The sequence below is a fragment of the Alnus glutinosa genome, chromosome 4, assembly GCF_958979055.1.
Source record: "Alnus glutinosa chromosome 4, dhAlnGlut1.1, whole genome shotgun sequence".
NCBI lineage: Eukaryota > Viridiplantae > Streptophyta > Magnoliopsida > Fagales > Betulaceae > Alnus > Alnus glutinosa.
Window position 1 is genome coordinate 2,155,959 of NC_084889.1, and position 24,089 is coordinate 2,180,047.

The 24,089-nt window shown below is 35.0% G+C and overlaps 2 protein-coding genes across 2 annotated transcripts; one reads left to right on the top strand and one right to left on the bottom strand.

The window, feature by feature from the left end:
- The first annotated feature begins 6,044 nt into the window (after positions 1–6,044).
- Positions 6,045–10,962, top strand: LOC133865189 (IAA-amino acid hydrolase ILR1-like 6). The gene is made up of 5 exons (XM_062301549.1): positions 6,045–6,624; positions 7,588–7,713; positions 9,468–9,782; positions 9,891–10,019; positions 10,358–10,962. The coding sequence occupies exons 1-5, from the start codon at positions 6,127–6,129 to the stop codon at positions 10,721–10,723; spliced, it is 1,434 nt and encodes a 477-aa protein (XP_062157533.1). The 5' UTR covers positions 6,045–6,126; the 3' UTR covers positions 10,724–10,962.
- Positions 10,963–11,214: 252 nt separating this feature from the next.
- LOC133865190 (delta-aminolevulinic acid dehydratase, chloroplastic-like) lies at positions 11,215–18,302 on the bottom strand. The gene is made up of 13 exons (XM_062301550.1): positions 18,168–18,302; positions 17,267–17,598; positions 16,884–16,995; positions 16,617–16,690; positions 15,666–15,734; positions 15,448–15,531; positions 15,247–15,316; positions 14,814–14,869; positions 14,192–14,313; positions 13,817–13,888; positions 13,647–13,728; positions 13,478–13,555; positions 11,215–11,779 (listed from the first exon to the last, which is right to left on the bottom strand). Exons 2-13 carry the CDS (start codon positions 17,570–17,572, stop codon positions 11,612–11,614), a joined length of 1,293 nt encoding a protein of 430 aa, XP_062157534.1. The 5' UTR covers positions 17,573–17,598; positions 18,168–18,302; the 3' UTR covers positions 11,215–11,611.
- Positions 18,303–24,089: the final 5,787 nt, after the last annotated feature.

Consider the following 24,089-nt stretch of genomic DNA (forward strand, 5'->3'; position numbering starts at 1 on the left):
TCCAATCCTGCCTTCCATTACGTCAACAAAAAGTGATGCTATTACGACAGAGAGATAAGGATTGACGCGGTCCAATAGGTGATCCAACAACCTCCCTCCTAGCGAGATTAACCAGTTTTTATGAGTTAAAGTTTCAAACCCAACAATTTATCCATATATTAGAATTGTTTACAATTATTTAATAAATTTTAGTCATATATTCAGTCAGGTAAATTTTATAAGTGATCTTTTATAATTATTTGTCTAAATTTGAGTAAATAATTATAGAGGATTCTAATCCTTTATGCATTGCTAACTGCATATAATCCTTATGTGAAATCATCGGTTAATAAAAATGATTAACTTCACACGTGAATTCGAAACCTTTTTTAATAGGTGAGATTTAATATCTACAATATTTAGTTAAAATAAGAAGTAAATGATGAAGATAAGATTTTGCATTCGTATTATGTTAAATTATTAATTATTTCAAAAGTTAAGTTGACAGGAATTGAAAAATATAATCATTTAATCAATATTTTTGTTAAAGTATTGTGTAAAATCTTCTCCTTCTGAATAATAGATGTTATTGGTCCCAAATTGGGTTTAATTAACTATTCCTATTGTATGTGTTAGAAGTACTATTTATTTATTTATTTATTGGAATATCTATCAAAATTAGAAGCACTCGTAAAAAAGGAGAAAAATATGCAATGAAGCTTGTTGGCGTGGGCTGGCGGGGATGACTCTCATTCTTAAATCATTATATATCTAAGAAAATTGCTCGAAACAGAAATAGGATAGAATTTTAGAGGAGACCAAAAGCCATTATAATGACTTGCACTCAAATGTGGCTCTTCCATGATGATGGTCTTTAAAGTGGCTTATCTCAAGTTCCTTCACCGCCTAACATGCCCAATGCTTGAGATTCAAGGCTCATGAGGTGGTTATGAAAATTGCCTAAGTGGCATAAAAATAATGTGAGAGAGAATTATGTATGTTGATAGTTTGGTGAGCTCGGGTTAATAGGTGAGTATGTCGATTCCAATTTACGTACATCGGCCGATTAGCTTACCAATCCATAAGTTAAATTACCACTTATCTTAAAAATTAAAGTTAATAGAAAAATATTTTAATCATTTAATCAATACTTCAACAATACGTAATATGAGCAATTAATGTGAAAGGGTAGGTAAACATCCTTTACTTGCTCAAGCATATGCTCAAACAACTCCAACATGTGAAGAATCTACCTGTCTTCTCACTTGAACTATTGGCATGGTATGCTATACATACGCATATATAGTTAATTGCACATCCGATCCAATTTTGATGTTATTAATGGTGGTGTCCCTCATATAAGGAGGTGAGTCACTGAGGTATATATATTAAAGAGAATGACGGGAAAGATAGAATATTGTTTCTATTGCATGGTGGATGGATAAAAATGATGTATAGAATGGTTTTCTTAATTCTGGCCGAGAGAAAATGTGAGGCGAGGAGTTGAAATAGTCGACAAGTCCACTCACCAAAAGAGCATGTGCATGGAGACCCGAATATCTAGGCAAATTAATTTATCAAAAGAGTATGGAGACACGAATATCTAGGGAAAAGAAATAAGAAGAAGGATCTGATTCAGATTCACGGAATTTTCAGAGAAAATTTAGGAAAAAGTATAAACAATTACAAGGTCAAAGTAAGAGATTCAAGGGATTTGAATAGAAAGCTTAGGAAGAAGTAAAAACATTATTAGTAATTAGAGGCCCACAAAAGTTGAAATACAAAAAGATTGAGCAATTAGTAATAGAATTATACATCTAAGTCTTAGAAACGTAGGTTGAAATTTACTAAGCCTAGCTTAGTCTATATTAAGCTGAAATTTTCTATTCAACACTTCGATATTCTTGGGCTGTGAGGGAGCATTGCATAATTAATGGAGGAAACCAAGGAATCAATTTGGTTAATTATTAATATTCGACCCCCTCCCTACCCAATCTCGCACGTAAGAAAACACACCATTGAAAAGAAGGTGATCAAGTCTCACTTGAGAGGCATGCATTCTATAGACTTGAAATTCTCATTTGCTTCTTAAATTGTTTATTTCCCTTCTAACAAAATATTGACTTAAGCATCAGAGTAATTCTCTACCGACACACTCGACAGGGTCCTTTGTGCTTTATTTTTTTTTTTATTGTCACAAGCTTCATCGATCTAGAAGTCGGTGTACCAATCAACTGATTCTTCCAATTGCTTAATATTAATTAAATTTCTAAGCTCAGAGAAATTAAACTTCAACCTAAGTATCCATTAACTATTCTATTACTAAGCCTCTAAGGCTCTAAGCTTCCGTCTTTATCCATATATATTAATATTGAAATATATAATAGTCTTATAGGTTGTTATTAATTACTTTAATACCTTTTAATCCTTCTCCTAGTGTTCCTCATAATTAATTAGCTAGGTTGTCAACATAGCGCATATACAAGACCTCCTACTTCTGTATTTTTACATTATGGCAGGTGATCATAATGATCGGATTAATTGCTTGAAATAATTTTGAAGTTTTTATGAATTAAGTACTATCTTAAATCATTAATATATTATCACAAAAATTTAAGTGTTAGAAAATTGTTGATTTAATTATTTATTTAATATTCTAACATTTTTTCTCACGTGTGTGATTAAACTCTTCATTTTCTTCCAAAAAAAAAAAAAAAAAACCCTTCCTTAACAAGAATGACAAAAACAACATTTAAATTCAAAACCTTTATTCTAATACCATATTAAACCATCACTTATCTCATAAATTTAAACTAATAAAATTAATTTATTTAATTAATATTCTAACTATACATCGTAAATACCAAAAAAAAAAAAAAAAAAAAAAAGAGCCAATTATTGCTATAATATTCTCCTATGCTAGCTAAGTCCTTACTAGACCCACCAAAAACTTGACGGCATAAACCATTATCTATTTAGTTTGTTAAGAACCAAATTTTCACTATGCTCTTTCTTCACAGAAATAGATCTAGAAATTTTTATTTTTTTATTTTTTTATTTTTTTTACTTCAGGAAACAAGACGTGATCAAGGGAAAAGTGAATTATAACATTGCAATTAATTCTTTTATTCTGGTTGTATGGATATTCAAATCTATTAGTCCTTTTCAATGCATGTGGAAAATAAGGTTGTTAGCATTTCAAGTAGTGGACCTTCCACTGCTTTTCCACCGTCAAGTGTGGTCCAATCTGAAATGTTTGAGGTCATGTACGTTTTCTAAGGCTTAGCAAATCAATCTTATACGTACGTTGTATATACATTAATTCTCTGTCTATCTTTTTCCAAAACCTTTTTATTTCAAAATTATCTTCTAAAACACTTTGTTAGCTTAATTAAGCATCAGAGTTATTATTTTTCATCAGCCCACACTGGCAAGTTCTTTTGCTTATATTTTCCTTGTCTTGCAGGTGCCTTTCGATTGATATTCCAACACACAAAAAAAAAAAAAAAAAACTGTTTTAACATATATATATATATATAATGGACCTCTATAAATTAGACTTAACTCTTCATTTATACTCTAGCCCTCGGAATGAACTAGAAATCGATCTGGTTCTATGGCCTGTATATATATATATATATATATATATATGATTTTAACACATTGTCTACGTACGTGGGAAATGTTGTATACATGGTATATGAACGTCTTCGTCTAATGGCTGCTATTTACAATAAACATTCCCCACACTTTTACTGCAGTTATGGCAGGTGCTTTTAGCAAACGCTACATTCCAAAAGTGTGGTAGGCATACCATTAATTTGATTGATCTTTTTAATTATGATTTCGTTATTAATTTTATTACAAAAGTTTTATTATGGTTTTTAATGTACGATGTGACATCATAAGCATAAGTTGCTATATCAAGTTATAGTTTTTTAACGGAAATTTTTTATTATAATTTCTGATATTTCATCATTATTGTAATTAAGTATTTAAGTTTTAAAAAGTATCAATTTAAAATATTCTTCTTTTAATTTTTTTCAATTTCAACCCTCCGTTAGAATTTTTCGTTAAATTCTATCAAAATTTCTAAAATATTATTGAGTTTTTTTTTAAAAAAAATTATAAATTTTTCATAGATTTAGGCATGTGTATTTTTACAAATTCCGTTAAATTCTGAACAACACCTAAATCCTTGCAAGTTTTTTTTTTTTTTTTTTTTCTTAAAAAAAAAAGAGTAATATTTTGACAAGATTTAACAGAAAATTCTAACGGATACCCTAAATTAACATTTTTTTAAAAAATAAAAATAAAAATTGAGTACTTAATTACAAAAGTGATGAAAGATCATGAATTATAGGTGAAGTTTTTCCAATCTTTTATTATACAATCAATAATGTCAAAAATATTTCATTTTTACCATGTTTAGCAGCTACTTTTGGCACGTATAAAAGGATCCTCTTTGTTTCAAATAAAATGAAGATGACTCATCTTATGGTCAAAATTTTGTTTTATTGCATTTAACGAGATAAATTGTATTATAATGCAATAACATATTCACCATATGACAACATATACATAATTAAATCTATAAAATTTGAGAAAACCCTTATGGGTACCCACCTGCTCAAGTAGGTATTGGGAAGGTCACCTACTTGTTGGGGCATGTGGGAGTCTCTCTCACATTTGTTGTCCAGATTGCTAGCAATCTAAACAACAAAATTGATGGGGATCTCTATTCTCATTGTTGTATATATCTAACATATATGATTATTAGCTAGCAATTCAAGCAACAAAATTGATAGAGATATTATATATCTAATCTTGTCAATATTAGGCGGCCTTGTAATGGTCAATATTGCCACCCACCTAAGCTTGTCAACAATGATATACCATCAATATTAATATTAATGAATTAAGGTTCATACATATATGTAGCTTTACGTCGTGATCATTAAGTTTACGTACCTCTCACGTACAATTCGATCCAAACTTCAGTCTAGCTTGGAAAGGGTTGTACGTAAATGATTAAGTTTATTCTATTTTCCTAAAGCCATCAACAAATGTTATTGGTCTCATTAGTGATACTTATCATGACATACAAAAATATCGAGATTTTCTTACTTTAAATACAAGCTGTAGAAAGTTTGATATCTCATGAATCTCTCCCATATATTTTATTAATCATGGTATAATATATATTATTATTATTATTCTTGCTGTTACTATATCTTACATAATTCCCACAATCTCTTGAAAATAATTCTTAATAAGTTTTCTTATTTATAAAATACGTGCATCCCCTATACATAATCACTAGATCCTTCATTGAAAAATTAAAGGTACGTTACCTTTTTATTTAATATATATGCACCTACTAGCACAAGCCACTCTGCATTTGGTACCGCAACCATATAAAAAAAAGAAAGATAAAGGTTGACATTAATTCTAAGTTTATATCGTTTTTGTCAACATAATTCTTAATTTTATATCCTTTTTTTCATGACAAATAGCGTAATAATTATGAAAAGAATAGAAGTAATTCAATTCTAGAAAACTAACAAGCTAACATTTGGCTTAGGAACCGAAAATTTCAATAACACTCAGGAGCAATTCGATTGGTAACATTTTTTCAAATTTTATCAAACCAACCAATAATTTTTTCTTTCTATTATCAAAATCTCAGAAATCTTTTGATTACATTTTTTTTTTTAAAAAAAAAAAAAAAGAAAGAAAGAAAACATTTACACCCACATTCAAAACATAAAAATATTTACAAATTACTTTCAAAAACGTACATACCAAACATAGCAATAATACGCACTAAAAACAAAGATTCATAATGTAAGAGCAGAGTGTGTGAATACGTCTCATGGTGGTCGGGGCCCATCAGCTGCGATCGATTCGACGCCTTAATCAATTCAACGAGCTGTTCCATTTACTCACTCGCATGCCATATTCCCCCACGTGCTCTAATACCCTCTCTCTCTCTCTCTCTCTCTCTCTCTCTCTCTCTCTCTCTGTCCCATTCTCAGCCCCGTTTTATCCCCACGTGCTCTAATTCATTTTCTTCTTCCTCTTATACTTCTCTTCCACTCTGCTCTCTCTCTTAAACTCTCTCTGTCTCGATCTCTCTCCGTGAAAATGAATTTTCATTTTCACGGACTGCGTTTCTTACTCTTAATCTCTATGATGGTCATCAACAGCATAATCCGATTGGCCGAACCGATACAGACCACCGAAAGCGACCGGTCGTTCTTCGACCCGGGCTGCTGCCTTGGTTCCAAGCCTTCGTCGGCGGCTCACAAGAACCGGACCTGCATGCCAGCCACGGCTTCTTCGCCGGAGATATCGGGTGCGGGCTGCGAGGTGTGGACCAGGGCGTGCTCGGAGGCGGTGTTAGGCTTGGCGAGGCGGCCCGAGGCGGTGGAGTGGCTCAGGGGCGTGAGGAGGAGGATCCACGCCAACCCCGAGCTTGCGTTCGAGGAATTCGAGACCAGCAAGTTGATCCGAGACGAGCTGGACCGCATGGACGTCGAGTACAAGCATCCGTTAGCCAAGACGGGTATTCGGGCGTGGATCGGGACCGGTGGCCCGCCTTTTGTGGCGATCAGAGCTGACATGGACGCTCTCCCAATTCAGGTTTCTATATTCACTATTGAAATAGTTTTTGGGTTTAATTTGTAGATTTTTCTTTTTAGTTTAAAAAACTATTTTGCGTCTCTTTAATGAAGAACTTTTGGAAACTTGAAGTTCAAGATATGTTTCTTCGATTATATTTTATTTATTTATTTATTTATTACTTGGGGTTTCCAAATTTGGAATAGGTTGATTTATAGTCACTCATAAACCTTCATTTTAAATATTTTTTTTTAGTATTTTTCTTCTTACTTGGTGTTTCCAAATTTGGAATAAGTTGATTTAGTCACTCATAAACCTTCTTTTAAAAACAATGGCAACTGAAAAATAGAAAAATAAATAAATTTATTGTAAGCTTCAACTTAATTCTCTCTAATTTTTATATTTCCCTTTTTATACTGACGTGACACAAAGATTAAGATACGATATTCGTTAAGGATGTCAGTAAAGACGTCAGACAGTACAAATAAAAATATCTTATAAATTGTCTTGTCACATAGTACAAACAGGTTTGTCATGAATTTATTGACATAAATTGTAATAGATAAAAGAAATATATATATATTTTTTTAAAGCAAATATGTTTTTAATGTTGCATGTGATGGATTATGGGACATGCAGTTCAGATCCCAAGGCAAAAAGTTTTACTGCCATGGCGGCGTGGGTTATTTTGAAGGAATGACTTCATATATGTGCCTCTTTTGTGGGTTTTCTAGTTAGTCCAAATAAGAATTCCCTTAGCTTGTATGTTTCTATGGGCAGTTCTTTCTTTTTACTTGTGATGATAATTGCACTGAAAACTCCAAAAGCATGAAAATGCTATCCTGATATAAGGCTACATAATTTGTTTCGATTGTTAACACTTTTTTAAGGGTGTTTTTGAAAGTTTGAAAAAGTGTTCGTACGTAATTTTGAGTGTTTTGTTTAATAAGTTGTTAGTAAATATTGTTTTAAATTTTGTTACAGGAAGCTGTAGAATGGGAGCACAAAAGCAAAGTTGCAGGCAAAATGCACGCTTGTGGGCATGATGCACATGTTGCCATGCTTCTTGGTGCTGCCAAGATATTGAAGACTCGCGAACATCTTTTGAAGGTTTGGCTTCGATCGATCAGCTCATTTCTATAACGATTAATGAATGCACGGTTCAAATTTGTCCTGCATTTTTTGTTTTGTGACTGATTTTTTTTCCTCCTTTTCTTTATTGTTTAGGATTCCTTTCGATTAAAATTTCACACTTTGGACATATGATATTAGATTAATTAATTAGGTAGGAGGGAAATTTTGTCCTCTGCAAGGCCAAATGTGAGAGGATGGATCGAGTGGTGCAATACCTTTCAAAAGGGTTGAATTTGTGTGGACAACATTGGATCCACAAAAAGTACTACTGCAAAAGGATGGGATTATTTATTACTCCGTCGTGTGTAGCTACACATGACCTTAAAGGATTTCTGCTTTGCTGTTTGGACGTTTTGTGGCATTTATAACTTGTCTTGGCTTCAGTTTGTTTGGCAATTAATGGGTTTTTCTTCAATTGATGCCATGAACAGAATGCCTCCATTAACACCTTTGCTTCTGTCTTGTCTTTGCTATTTCTACTTTATGCCCACTTGATTCACATCCATCCACGTAGGGGAGGAGAGCAATCAGTAAAATAAAATAAAATTCCCAACTGGCACAACTGCATATTGGAATTCATTGGCAAAAGGACTAAATTTGATATGAATTCCTCTTAGTAAAAATGGCACTCATTGCAACCCATAGATGTAATAATAATATTGTACGACGAGCTTTGCTCTTGCTTTTTCCTATAGCACAAAGCTCAAGCATGTTATGTTTTATGAACACCATTGTCGATCAATTGACTTACAAAAAGAGCATTCATGAGCTTTGGGATTCCTTGTGGAGTTGGTGTAACCTTGAAAGTTGTTTTATTCTTCACATCTTTGGTTATAATTTTACACATAAATGGTTGATTTGCTGGGGGTGTGATGTGTGAACAGTGGGTATTTTTTGTCACGCGCTTGCGCTTTTGCTTTTCCTGTTCTTGTTTTAATAATTGTCGGGTATTGCATTTGTCCCTTATTCTATGTTGGGTGTTTTTCAGAATCAGAAACCCACAATAAATATCACATGTGCATGAATACCTTTGTGGTACTAAATTGTTATATTTATTTTGGTCAACAGTGTTTACATGACTAAATTGTTAGCTGGAAACAGGTACAAGTTTTTGGTTGAAATTGGTGTAGTTTAATTTAAGTATGAAAGGGATATGATGATACAAGTTCTCCTCAGATTTTGAGGAGTTTGGCTTGCTTCCGGCCGTGAAAAAAATCACTGGAATTTTTCTTGCGGAAAAAATAAACAGTAGATATGGCTTTCTTTCAGTGAAAAAATAACTGGAATTATCCCATATATTCCCTGCTTAATCATTCCATCTCTACCGTTTCTTTTTTCATTGGAGGTCGATTAATTTGAGATATTTGAGGCCCAACAGACTGACAAAAATTTAATGGTTTTAGTTCATGATGCTAGAAAAACATAAAAGCAATGTTTTTTTTTTCATTGATGAAAGCATGCGAGTCAATTTTGGTGTACGCGCGTGCTGACATGGAATCGATGGGCTATATATAATAGAATATGATCTGTCCGTTTCACCACTCCAATAATGTTTTATAATACTAGTTAAATTGTTAGGTATATGACTAGCCAGTAGAGGCCTTTAAGGTCATGGAGACGCAATAAAGTCTTCTTATAAAATATTAACATCCACGTATTCATAATTTAATTGGTTTCTTTTCTGTTTACAATAGTCCTAAAAAAAATGTTTGAATGGTTTGCTATTACAGGGTACTGTGATACTGCTGTTCCAGCCAGCAGAAGAAGCGGGGAATGGTGCAAAACGGATGATCGGGGATGGGGCTCTGGAAAATGTGGAGGCCATATTCGCAGTTCATGTATCCCATGAGCATCCTACTGCTACCATTGGGTCAAGACCCGGTCCTTTGCTCGCCGGCTGCGGCTTTTTTAGAGCTGTAATCGGTGGTAAAATGGGCCGCGCTGAGAATCCTCACCACTCTGTTGACCCCATTTTGGCAGCCTCAGCCGCAGTTATCAGCTTACAGGGCATTGTGTCTCGCGAAGCAAATCCTTTGGACTCACAGGTGTGTCCCATATCTCAGTATTGTGCTCCTAATTTCTCTCAGTTTGTGTGTGTCTATGTATTATTTTGAATTGACTTGCTTAACTTGTCCTTCTTTCCTCTCGATCAGGTTGTGTCGGTGGCATCGTTTAACGGAGGCAACAACCTTGACATGATCCCCGACACTGTGGTCCTTAGTGGTACCTTCAGGGCTTTCTCCAACACAAGCTTCTACCAACTTCTCCATAGAATAAAAGAGGTTTGTCATGTAACCAATATTGGGATTAATTGTATTGCTCTACAATATTATAGCTTTTATTACAATTTCTTTACAAATGAATAAATAGTAACGATACCATTCACACTCATTTCACACAAACTGAGATGATGAAATTATAATTCGCCCACCTTAGGAGACCTCCCTTTTTTCTTGCATAAGAAAGATATATAATTGTTTCATTTTCATAGGAGATGGGGACAAAAGAGAAATTTATTTTTAACTAAAGGGAATCTAGAGGTGCCCTTTCATTTAGCGATTCGGTTACCGATCTTTAAACAAATGAGCTGACAATATTCTGTCTTCATCATTACAAACAGGTAATTGTGGAACAGGCCAGCGTTTACAGATGCTCGGCAATGGTTGACTTCTTTGAAAAGGAGTACACCATATATCCCCCCACTGTGAACGATGAGAAAATGTACGAGCATGTGAGGAAGGTGGCCATTGATTTGGTGGGTCCAACAAATTTCAGGGTGGTCCCACCAATGATGGGTGCTGAAGACTTTTCCTTCTACTCTGAGGTAGTCCCCTCAGGCTTCTTCTACATTGGGGTAAGGAACGAGACCTTGGGTTCTATACACACAGGCCACTCGCCTTATTTTATGATAGACGAAGATGTTCTACCCATAGGCGCTGCAGCTCATGCCACCATCGCAGAAAGATACCTCAACGAGCACCTATGATGCGCTCTGTGAATTTTGGTCCAATGGAGGGAGGGATGGGTGGGTTAATAGGGACAAATCTCTCAATGGTGTAAAGAACCAGGTGGAGCTGTTGTTGTAACTAGCACTTCCTTGTTATTGTTGTTACAGATATAGTTGTTCGTTTTTCATCATTCTGTTCATTTATAAGCTGATAATTGCCTCTATCAGATTCTGGATTTGGACACAAATGCAAAGAGAGGCTCATTTTTGTTAGTTAATCCTACGTTACATGACAACCTAAACGATGAATCTCTTTCCTGTTCAATAATAATTAAGAGGTTTGCAAATTTATCATCGAGAAGTACTAATTGCTTCTTCTACTCAGCCCCCTATCAGACCCATCAGAACGGAACTGGATCACCATTTCATTATCCATATTAGATTTGACATCAAACAGTGTGCATGGTACCATATCATTTAAATTAAATTTAAATGATGTGGTAACTAGCAAGCAACATATACACCGATCATAACCCCACGCGATTAAAAATTAACCAATCGGGTTTCAGCTTATGGCTATAACCCACTACCTGCTCAATTCAGCACCTAGCAGAACAATACATGCGTACATATTTTCCCCTTGTATGAGGACAAAGAAAACTGAGAAAACTAAACGTTTTACTCTAGATTACATCTTTATTGTACTGTCATGTGGACTAAACAAGACTACCACTCTGCGCTCAAGCACCTATGTCACTCTAGCTGTATAGAAACGACAGACGGGCACCTACATTACTTTCGCTGTATAGAAACGACACAAACTGACATCTTCATTTCCAATTTCAGCTTAATTCTCATGTCATGAAGAAATCAAGTTTTTTTTAGGTTTCTCACATAAAACAGTGCGCTGTTTTATTATAAAAAGTCTCACCTCTTCTCACCACACAAACATCTAGCAGCTTGTCGAGCAAAATATGTAAGGATGATGTCAGCACCAGCCCGTCGGAGACACATCAGTGACTCCATCATAACCTTTTCTTCGTCAATCATCTTCAGAACCCCACCAGCCTTGATCATTGAGTACTCACCCGAAACCTGAACCATGAACAAAGAAAATTTGAGTACTCACCCAACACGAGTCCATGAAACTTAAGAAAAATAACAAACTCAATGGGGAAAGGTGAGTTCCAGTATAACAAAAGCAAAAAGATCAGAAGGGCTGGTGAGTGTAGTTACAAAACAAAGTTACTTTGAGGACATCCACTAGAATCCCACATCTTTGCAAGCATATGGTGAAAGAGTTTTCTTTTGCTAATCAATACTAATAATTGCAGATACCTGTATAACAGTATAACAAGGATGGGATCATGCCATGTACATGAACACCAAAACCTTTCCTTTACGATGTGCGTTTTCACACATTATACATGTTCAACAAACATCATAGTTTAGCAATACGCAGGGATAAATAGGTAAGGATGATGTCAGCACCGTTGCTATAATCTAACCATGTCGGGCCAACAGAAATAGTATATTGGACATAGGAAAGGGTAAATACACAAAGTTCTAGAGGAGTGATATACTAAGATTAGCCTATTCTAACATATATAAACAACAAGAACACCCATTCGCCATCACTAAATGGGTTGACACAGTACTGAGGCACATGGAACACAAATAGACAGCCATAGCTCTATATCAATCTAGTTATCCAGGATTGCTGCATCACTACATCCGTATTACATCAGCATTCATCTCAAAACATAAAGAACAAATACAAAACAGGATATGGTATGACATTACACATGGTAAAAGTTGAAACAGTGCCAGTCCTGATCTTGAAATGAAAGACTTAGACATAGCTCTTCTCAGCATTTAAATACGTATGTCTTCATTGTGAGCTTAACGGAAGTCAGATGCTTGAGGTTATCTTGAACTTGAAATTCTAGAGAAAGGGTACGAACCAAACAGGATGACGAAGGTTGTGCCACTTATCTATTCCAAAATCATGCACAAACTATGTATCTAGAAAAAAGAATCGTGCTTAAGCTAAAAATACATGCGCATGCACACACCTACGCATTTCCACAAGGAAGTATCACACTTCAGTGTTTTCATTTGTCCCCTCCCCCCCCCCCCCCCCGGTGAGAGAGAGGAATGTGGCTATGTTTGCAAGAAAACCCCTATATATATATATATATATATATATATATTTTTTATTTTCCCCGATCGTCAATTCTTTAAGAAATCTTTGTATACACATCCTGCAAACAAGAAGTTTTTCTCTTACTACATTTTCCCCTTATAGAAAAGAAAATCTATAAACCAAAATGCCCACTTCTGGTATACCACCTTTACTTTGGGGGGGGGGGGGGGGGGGGGGGGGGTGTCAAATTATCATGTTTAACACTAATCTTGATTTTTATAGCACCAACATTCCAGCATTTTTCACCAAGAATGGGGGTTCAAAATCCTTCTCAAAACCATATAAAAGAAATAGGATTTAGAGCAAACAATTGACTTTGTAACATAACAAGACAAAGATAATTATCATCTTGTTTTTCTCAATCTTTATGTGCTTCTGCACCAATAGTTGGCTCATAACAGCTTCTCCTCAAAGTTAAGAGCTAACAAATATTCATTTCTAGTGCATAGGTGGAAAGTTCAAACAATCATGATCTACTTTCATGACCATGTGGAATTGAAGTTATGGAAGGTACCTAATTAAAGATGAAAGTGGAAGTATCAGGTAATCAAAAATGATATTGGATGCATGAAAGTTAATGAAGGTACCTGATATGCAGCAATTGGCAAAGAAGAGTTATCGCGGAGAAGTCTTATAATATCCAAATAAGGCAGCCCGGGTTTCACCTGTCACCCAAGTTATAAGTAGCATACAGTGAACTTCTGACTTAAGTAAACATGTTCAAAGATCAACAAAAAGGGAAAAAAAATTACAAACCAAGAGGATATCGGCGCCTTCAGACTCGTCCGCATGGGTCTCAACCAGAGCCTCTCTATAATTGGCCGGATTCATCTGATAACTTTTGTTTCCAAATTAAAAGCAAGACTGAGCATCAAAACATTCGATAACAAATTTAACATAAAACTTTTCTTTACTGAACTACATACGTTTTTTTGTCTCCAAATCTCGGATTTGAGTCGAGTGCTTCTCTAAATGGACCATAAAAAGAACTTGCATATCTGTTAGCAGCATGATAAAGATAGATATCACCAAAGTGGCAAAAATAGCTGAGGACAATATCAGCCAACGCTATCCAACTAGTCAAAAGTTATGACTATTACAATAATTAGTCAACCTAGAAACCAGGAGCAGACAAATCACAGTACAACCACCAAAAAACAAATAAAGACTAAAATGTAATAGCATAAAGAAGATATTCACTAGATGGGGGTTTAGACATCTCAAGGGAATGAGATTGCCCAATTTTATTTAGATAGTGATTGAAAGAGAAATAAAATGAGAAATCATTTTTAGCAAATTACTTCGCTGTATAAGACATTATTGAGACATGCTGAAAGCCTTCAGCATCCAAAGCTTCTCGAATGGCTCCTACACGTCCGTCCATCATGTCACTCGGACTGACCACATCAGCTCCAGCTCGGGCCTATGTATAGAAGTAAGCAAGCCAAAAAAAATAAAAAATAAAAACTAGCCAGGTAACAGCGGTGGAACACACAGCATAACAACATGGAGGTAAATATTAGAAACCTCTACCAAGGTTGCTCTATAACCAGAACCTTGCCCCAAGATTTGTACGTAAAATGAATCACAAGCCACAGTAGACTGGTACAAGTTCTTGCAGACTTAAAGCAGCTAAAAGACCTACAATCTTGCCCTACTTTGGAAGTCCAAGATAGAGTAGTTAATCATTTGCAAGTGGAATATCTCAGTTTACCCAACTTTTGGTTGCCAAACTATGAAAACCTTTGGGAACATTCGGTATGAGAAGGCTTAAAAATGACAAAATAAAAAAATTTGATGGGCCATCACACCTTCAGAAATCTCAGGAGAGTCCCTGATATGTTTTGAAATACCAATACATGTATCTGTTATTTATGCAAACTGTAAATACTAATTGTAAAGAATATAATCTACCAAAATTACCTGGGAAACAGCCTGCTTACATAACTGGTATACAGTCTCATCATTCATTATAACACCTACAGGGTATCAATAACATATACATAGTTGAAATTAGAAACTCAACGTTGGTATCCATGTGAGATCAACAAAGAATGCACAAAAAGGCCATGAAATTGGCTTCGTTATAATAATTATCAAACATTTGTTGAAACTTGATAATTGATTATTAGAATTTATTGGCGTGCGATAGAAACTTGGGCATAGAAAGCACAAGCATATCCAACATCACCAGCTGTCTAAGACATTGGAGCATCCTACTGTCAAGAAAAGTCATTGGTTTTTTTCCTGCTTAGATTGATCTGTCCTCAGTTCTCAGAAAACATTTAAAGAAAGATCAACAATTTTCTTTTAAATATAACAGCAATATCTAAAATATCACATACATCTATCTTACCATCTTCTCGGACAATACCATCATGACCATCAGAGGAGTAAGGATCTAAAGCAACATCAGTGTAGATCACCTGATGAAAGGCAGATTTAAAAAATAAACAAGAAAACTTTTTAAAAAATGCCATATTTCCAAAAAGACAAAGAACTTTGACCTTAAAATCCATCTATAGCCCAAAAATCTAAATGAAGGATAATGACTTACGAGATCAGGGTATTTGTCTTTGAGCAACCGTATTGCTCGAGGCACTAAACCATTGTCATTGTATGCTTCATCTCCCGTTGAAGACTAAAAGAAAAAAGACAATCATGATACATCATTATGTGGAACAGAAGAGGAAACCCGTTCTTACCCCCTGCCCCCAAATCACCAACCAAATGAAAAAGAAGTGGGTAAAAGAAAAGAAATCAGCGAATAAGAACCTTCAGAGCATCTGGAACTTTGGGGAAGAGCACAACACTATTGACACCGACATCCCGAGCCTTTCCAACCTGGTTCAGACAATGCTCACTCAAAAACTTGTCCTCAATTCGACAATTAAAATGTGATCGAATTGGATATGCTACAAAAGTTCATTCAAGATTTGTCTACTATCATATCAATTCAAACTAGGTCTAACTTCCAACTAGTTGTAAAAGTTATTGGATACTTAACACTAACATCTAAACAGTTAACTTAGTCTAAAGAACCATGGAGAGGCTATATGATTCTCACGAATCAGGATACTTACCAAAAATAAGTGGAGAATGCAATATACATTCAAACTTGTGCCGGCATCTAAAGATCCATACAAGGGATTCTATAACCCACTCAAGATACAATGATCTCTACTGATTTCTTGTTTGTTTTGTTTTTTATGACAAGTCATAGCATCCTAAATTAACATGTTGTTTTAAAGGGTGAAACTTTATGTTTAATCTATTAATTATTTTATTTTTTGGTGCTTTTTCTGCTGCTTTTTGGGTGGAGTAAGTCTCAGAATTAGATTGTCTCAGCCTATTAGAGAGAGCCATAGCTTTTGAAAAATACAAGATGCTCAGCCAAAAATTGCCTAAAAAGCACAAGCTGCTTCACAAAAATGACAAAAAGCCAAAGCACCTTTGGGTTATAAAATGCTGGTAGCTTCAGCTTTTTAAAACCCGAAGGATCCATGAAAAAGTTCCACCAATGGAACCTAAGGTCATCTACTCATGAGTCATGATAGTTTCTAGCAAAGCTAAATCTTTAGTAAAGTCTAACTTTCGTTGGGATACACCAGTAAACCTTTGAACTATTAGTGAATTACCATGAGAATTAACGATTGAGATATACAACATAAATAAAAGTAATTTTACTTATGTATTACATGTAGTATCAGTTACAGTTAACATCACCTCTTCAACAAGTCCATGTCTCCACCCAAGCCTATAACATCCAGGCATAGCTCCAATAGGTGTGTCCTCCTCACCTGCAAGTTTCGTGAAATGACATATTCATATCATGCACATTGAGGCAAGTTTATGCATAAATGCACAGGTGAGCACAGACACACACGAGAGAGAGAGAGAGAGAGAGAGAGAGAGAGAGAGAGAGAGAGAGAGAGAGAGATGCATATAACCAGAAACTTAAACTACAAAAGAAAGGTCCACATCAATACCAACCTTCATGGATAAAAAGTGGATAGACAAAATTTGCAGGTGATAAGTGTGTCTCCTGGAATGCTGCCCGCAGTGCAGGTGACTGGCGGTTACGACGAGGCCGTCGATTCAGTGGCTGACACAAACCAAAAACAATCACCAAGGCAGGGGTTGCAGTTGCCAATAATGATGCTCAAATCCACACAATACAAAGCCATTAAATCAAATCCAACACTTCACATTTTTGACATTCTAAAACTTTTAACATTGAATCCACCATTTTTGTCTTTCTAATACTTTTAAACCTACTTCCCCAAATTACACCGAATATTATTGGATCACAATACTATTTTTGTTCAGGCTATCTAGCAAGGTTATCCAAATGATATCCCAATGCTAATACTCACAAGTGAAGGGACCACAGGAGTTCCGGCTGGTGCTGCCCACTTGGGGGGCACAGGAGGGGCTTCCGGCACGTTCCCAGCCACGACAGCAGCCTCACATTCTGCATCACTCAATCCAATCTTCTTCACCAGTCCATCATGCCTCTCACTAGCTCTTACAACGAAAAGACATGGTGGGCGAGCCGTTGTTCCAGTCTTAACACAATTGAACTTCACATTCCTTGATGGTTTAAGTCCAAAATAGTTCTGGCAATCCAAACCCTTAATTGCTTGGACATTGCAAGGCACATTAACAACACTCGAAGCCATAGATTATCCCAATACTAACCTAATGTCTGTAGGGTGTACATACACACAAAACAGCAATATAGATCATAATCAAAAGGTCGGATATTTAAATATAAAGCTTGAGAATTTCCGATTCTAAGGGTAATCAAAAACCAAACAAAAAGAAAAGAAAGAAGCTGTTGTTTCTAGGTTTTTCTATTAACACCAGAAGCTAATTGAATTAAAAAGCATATTTTTTCTTGAATTGACGTCTGTTGGTTGTTGAGAGAGCCAAGAAAAGTAAATGAAAATGCTCATAATAACCAAATGTCTGTATTGTGTACATACACATAAAACAGCAACGTAGATTAAAAAAAAAGGGGGGGGGGGGGGGGGGGGGGAGACGATACTTATACAAAATTTGAGAAAGCAGAGGAAAAGAAACGAAAATGTCCAAAGTTTTCAACTAAGAATTTCAAAGAAATTGAGCCAAAAAGTTGTCTCGCGGCTCAACAATCAATCATTCAATCCCCTCTCTATCCTCTTTCTTCCTAAGCAGCCAAACAGAGCACAAGAAACCTAAACAGACCAAAATGTAATCGAAACATTTGCCCGAGAAAGTGTAGGAAAATCTTACCTTGGATGCGAAGAAGCCGCGGAACGTGAGAGAGAGAGAGAGACAGGGGGCCTTATCGGATATTCGGATGGGGGGTAATTGAGGAAAGCCAACGAGAGGATGGCCGTACACAAAAGCTGAGTGAGGACGCTGACATTTGTTTTATTTTGTTTTTGTCGTTTTTGTGTCCTCCACCTAACACTCACTAATTCTAAAAAGTCACTCTCTTCATTTTTTTTTTTTTTTTTTTTTGTCCCTCGAGAATCCGAGATGATATAATTTTTATAATTGCTGCTCATTATTAAATAATAATCATCAATTATAAACTTAATAATAATTTTAAAAATTACATCATTTTAAATATAATATAAAAATAACAAAAAAGTAACTTTTGACATTAACACAATCACTCTAATGCTCCGTTTGTTTCGGTGTGAAATAATTTTCGTCGTAAAATAGTTTTAGAAAAGTCATTTTTCGGTGTTTGGCGCGTATGAAAAATTACAAATATTTTTTATATTTTAATTTAATCATATTAATTTAAAAAAATTAAATTTTATTCACAAAATAAAAAATATTAATAGAAAATAATAGAAAATATTTTTTTTTTTTATATTTGGCATATACAATTCCGGCAAAAATTGCCGGAATCCGACCATTCTCGCCGGATGCCGGCGATCTTTGCCGGAATCCGGCCATTCTTGTTGGATTCCAGCGATCTTTGTCGAAATCCGGCACAAAACGGCTGGATCCCGGCCAGTTGACTGGAGCCGGCAGTCCTGGCTAGTTTCCGGCCAGAACAGGTGGATCCGGCCAGATGCCGGGGGTCCGGCCGTTCTGGCCGGAATCTGGCATGGTATCCCCGGAATCCGGCGACATCTATCGGACGTCGCCGGATTCCAGCTTAATTTGTCGAATTCCGGCACTGACCGGAGTAGGAATCTGACTTGTCGAAATTCGGCAATAGTCAACTGCTTGAACGTAAAGGTCGACTGCGTTGTTTAAAAGAGAATCGACAGCATCTACCATTTACGGAAAATGATTTACGCTTTTAAAAAGCGTAAATCATTTTTCGAAATTTATTAAGCATTTTTTGTCAAACAGAAATCATTTTTCGGTTGACTATTATTTTCACCTCTACCAAATACCGAAAAATATTGAAACTATTTTCTATAAATCATTTTACACTGAAACAAACGGGGCATAAAGCTAGACATCCTAATCGATGGACGGCGATAGATTGTGAATTAACATCATGCTTCAAAAAATTTAGATATTTCAATTAAAAAACAGCGTTTTTTTTAAAAAAAAAAAAAAAAAAAAAAAAAACAAACAAAAAAACACAAACAAACAAACAAACAAACAAACAAACAAACAAACGTCTTTTGATATTAAGGGCATGTTAGGTAAACTGTTAAAAAAATAACATAAATAAAAAACTTTGAGAAAAGTATAGAAAAAGTTTTGGAATTTTTTTTGTTTATTAGAATTAAAAGGTATTTGTGTGGTTGGGCGAGACAAGGACTACCTAGTTTATAAGATCATAAATCTAAGCATGTTGGCCTGGCTCGGCTTAAGGGTATGTTTGAATTTGTGATTTTAAAATGTGCAATTTAAAAAAATAATTTTTAAAAACGCAGTTAAGCGTTTGGCAAAATCGCAGTTTGGCCTTTAAAATCGTAATTTAGCGTTTTAAAATATTGCGTTTTCAAAAAAGCACGCAATTGCCTGCGATTTGAATAAGCACTTTTCTGCGTTTTCAAATCGCAATTTTTTAAAAACGCAGTTTCTAAACGGTTCATTTTCTGCGATTTGGTTTAAAATCACATTTTTTTTCTACGAAATCGCAATCTCAAACGCACTCTAAAAGAGTCTAGAAATCAAAACAAGGCGACCCTAATCCCCACTCGTCCAAAATCTTCCGTCCAAACTTGTGTTGGACTTGGGCCCATTGGCAGCAGAAGAGAAAGAAGAAAATTGCTACTCCTCCCACGCCACAACACCCAAAAAGGGGATTACTACAAAGAAAAATCCAAATGCCTAAAGGCCCACTACAGAACCTGTTAAAAGCGTCCAAAGGCAAGGGCCGCAAGCCTGGCTAGCACAAGATCTAACCACGACTCTCATCCAAATCCAAATATAAGAGAGTGTCTGCCTTTTCCTGATCAAATTTTTTTTCATTTAATTTCATTTTGAACACGAATTGAATTTATCATTGAGCTAAATTATTTATTTAAGTTTAATTCATTTTTTTTTCGAACGAATTTGAACTTGTTCACGAACTGCTCAATTAACTTATTCATTCCTTAATATGATGTAAATATTATGATTTTTTTTTTCATACATAATTTCATTTCTTTTATAAAGAAATGGAATGGTTGATTAACTTGATTCCACATAAACAAAAGAAGTTTTTTTTTTTTTTTTTTTACGAGGCACATCTATAAATTCCTATTTATTTGTTAGTGAATAGACCATAGACGAATTCTCCTTTTTATTTGGGAGTATTGAATATACACCTATAATTATGGGCTTCATGTTCTTTCTACCGAGAGACATGTCAAGGGCATACCAATTTGATTGAATGGAATGACAGTTTCTCATTCTGAATCTATAAAATAAGAATTTTGATTAAATCACACATCGCAGTATACTAGCTCTTCTAATTCTTTAAGAGATTTATCTAAAAGATTGTGCTAAGTTGACGAGGGACAAGTCCCACTGAATTAATTTTAACATTTTATTTTATTTTTTCTATTCAAACTAAGACAACCGAGAAAGGGAGATTACAAAGGAGGGTATTTGCTACTCCTTAAATGTGCAGAGGAAAGAAAATGAGACAAAGTGTGAAAGCTTTCATACACAAAGTGAGAAGCGGCCTATTTAGCTACAACGTGTGCATCAACATTAGCACGTCTAGAAGTTTTTAAAACTTTCCCATCGAGAATAGAAAGCAACTATAATAGTTAGTCTGACTATCAAGAGAGCAGTTTGGACTTCACTTAAGTTGGCTACCGAAGTGAGAAGCTTTAACGCATTGACGGTCAAGAAATTACCATTGCGGTCGTTGAGGGTGGCTGCTGCAACTGCAAAAGAAGGCCAAATGGCCACATCAAAGTTCACTTTAAGAGACCCCATAGTAGCTAGGCGGCAACCATTCAGCAGAGAATCAGTACAACCACTAGTAGACCAAGCTACCAAGTGATGAAGAAATGTAGCCTTAATACATTTCAGCACCTTAACAGGATCGGGAAGCACAGCCTCATAGATCAATTTAATGCGAGCAAACCAAATATGGTCCATCAAAGACTAGTGCGGATTTAGGTGACCACATTTGACCAAAAGATTTATGTGATTTTGATTTCATCCTGGAGGCTGGAGGAGGGCCCGTGTACCAGAGTCAGACTTTATTGAATTTGTGGATTTTCACGCATGATATCTTTGACAATCATGACAATCATGGGTGACTAAGGTGAAAGCAAATAAAAGGTACAAAGAAAATCTTAATTGAGGGAAAAGCTTGTTCCTTTTGCCTTTCTTCCCCTCTCCTTTTATTTTGACATTCTACCTTTTATTTTATTTTATTATTATTTTCTTTTTTTGTAAGTTACCTTTTATTTTTATTTATTGCACAAGTCCCACACCACATATCTTCGAAATTACTTACAAAAAAAGCCCATGATTAATTATGAATAACATATTTTAATGTGTAATCACAAGCCCTCCAAATAGGTATAATTAAGGATCCAATCCATTTCATGTTCATAGTCTTGATTAAATTTTAGAGATTTAATGATATATATATTACATATGAATATGTTGTAACATCGTTTATATATGTTTAATCATCACTTGGTCCAAAACTTTAAACTGATAGGAAGAGATAAATTTAATTAATATTTTAACATTTCCCCTCACATGTGAGCTCAAACTACTTTTTCATATGTGAGATCCAACAAGTCTAATACTTAATTGAAATTGGGTGAATGATTGAGACAAAGTTCGAACTCAGGACCTTTGGTTCTGATACCATGTTAAATCACCACTTATCCCAAAAGCCTAGTCTAATAAGAAGAGATAAATTTAATCATTTAATTAATGTTTTAACATTATACACTATTGTATGTAACAAAATCTAATCTAAACCATGAGGATCCTAGTCGTAAAAATAGAGTAATCAGAAAAAATTAAGGCGTCAAACTTAAGTAAGCATGCGCTAATTAAGGCGTAATGCCTTGTTTGGATTAGAAGAGACTTGCTTTAATCTCATACGGCGTCAAACTTAAGTAAGCATGCGCTAATTAAGGCGTAATGCCTTGTTTGGATTAGAAGAGACTTGCTTTAATCCCATACGGGTATGAAGTGCATGCATGGTACATAATTTACATTCTACAAAACAATGATAGAGAAGTAAAGTCCACAAATAAGCTCACTAAGAAACAAAACAAAACAAAAAAATTCAACCCAGTGCTCTATATATTGAAAAAAAATATCCCCCACTCCCCAACCCTAAATTATATGTTCTTATTTTTTTTATTTTTTATTTTTAAAAAAAAATTCTAAAATTAGTTTTTAACCCTCCTGAAAAGCTTCTTCTTTTATTTCTTTTCATTTTTTTATTTTTTTAAAAAAACAAGGTTTTGTCTCACCTTTACCTAAAATTTTAACTCCGCTCGGCCTGCCCCACTCCAACTTGCTTTGAAATTCCAGTACAATCTTTTGAAATTATTAAACGTAAGATTTTTCACAATACAAGATTCATGTGGATATTTAATGAAGGTTACTTTCACAATTCACAGGCAGTACAAAAATAATGCATGCTCTGGAATAATTTAGGGAAAATGAAGGTGTAAATTAAAGGCAAGAACGGAAAGAATAACATTTACAAAAATCACATTTTTTTTTCGCTTTTTCTTTCTTTTCTTTTTTCCATTTTTTCGGTCCCACTTGCATAATTTTTGGATCGAAAGATGTTATTGATGATCAAAGAGATCAGAAAAAGAATCCTTCCTTCCCTCCTGCTTCTAATCCAACAAATGAGAGCACCTCTTTCCTCAACTCTCGCTATTTCATATACGAAAAGAAACTAAAATGAAGGCATTCTCATTGAAGTTACTAGGATAACCCAAATTCAGTACAAAGAGGCCGGCTGCTCAAGATTCACATATTCGGATAGGGATTCAAATAATTCGAGTAGGTATGGCTTGATCTGTCTATAAAGGGTGAGATCCGAACAACCTCTCACACGATGTTGTCTATCATTGTATGAGATATTAAGATCTTATGCATATATGTCATTGATTCTCAAATAAAATGTCAAATTGATGGATGGCAACCGTCGTAAAAGATCACACCTAGTATTCACGGTAAAGAAGCATGCATAGCTCTCCTCCGCTGTTTGAAAAGGGGAAAGGATTACAAGGGAGGATGTCACTCCTAATATATACCAATAAGCTAGTTAAGAAAAGAAGAAGATGTATAAATGCTTCCAAACACAAGATGAGAAACAGCCCATTTAATAACAAGGTCTGTACAAAAATTGACACTTCTAGAGGACTTCAAAGTTGTCCAAACAGGAAATGAGAGAAACATATCTTAGATATTGGATATCACTAGTGCCGAGACCCACTCAGAAAAAACACGGAAGATTCTTGATGGCAATGACAGTTAGGAGAGAATCACCTTCAAGAATCAAAGATATGCTTATTTAATTTGTATTAGACCTTGTTTAACTGAAATATCAACTTACTTTAATTAGCACATTCAAATCTTTCTTATGGTGTTATTAGTTGAGAATTATGGTTATTCAATGCCCTTAGTATCTTGAATGGTGTACATGTGAGAAAACTAGGGCCGGGGGATCGATCTCGTATCAACTTTTATGTGCATCTCTCTAGATGATAGGATTCAAAATCTTATTTTTAAAAAATAGCAATTTCAAAA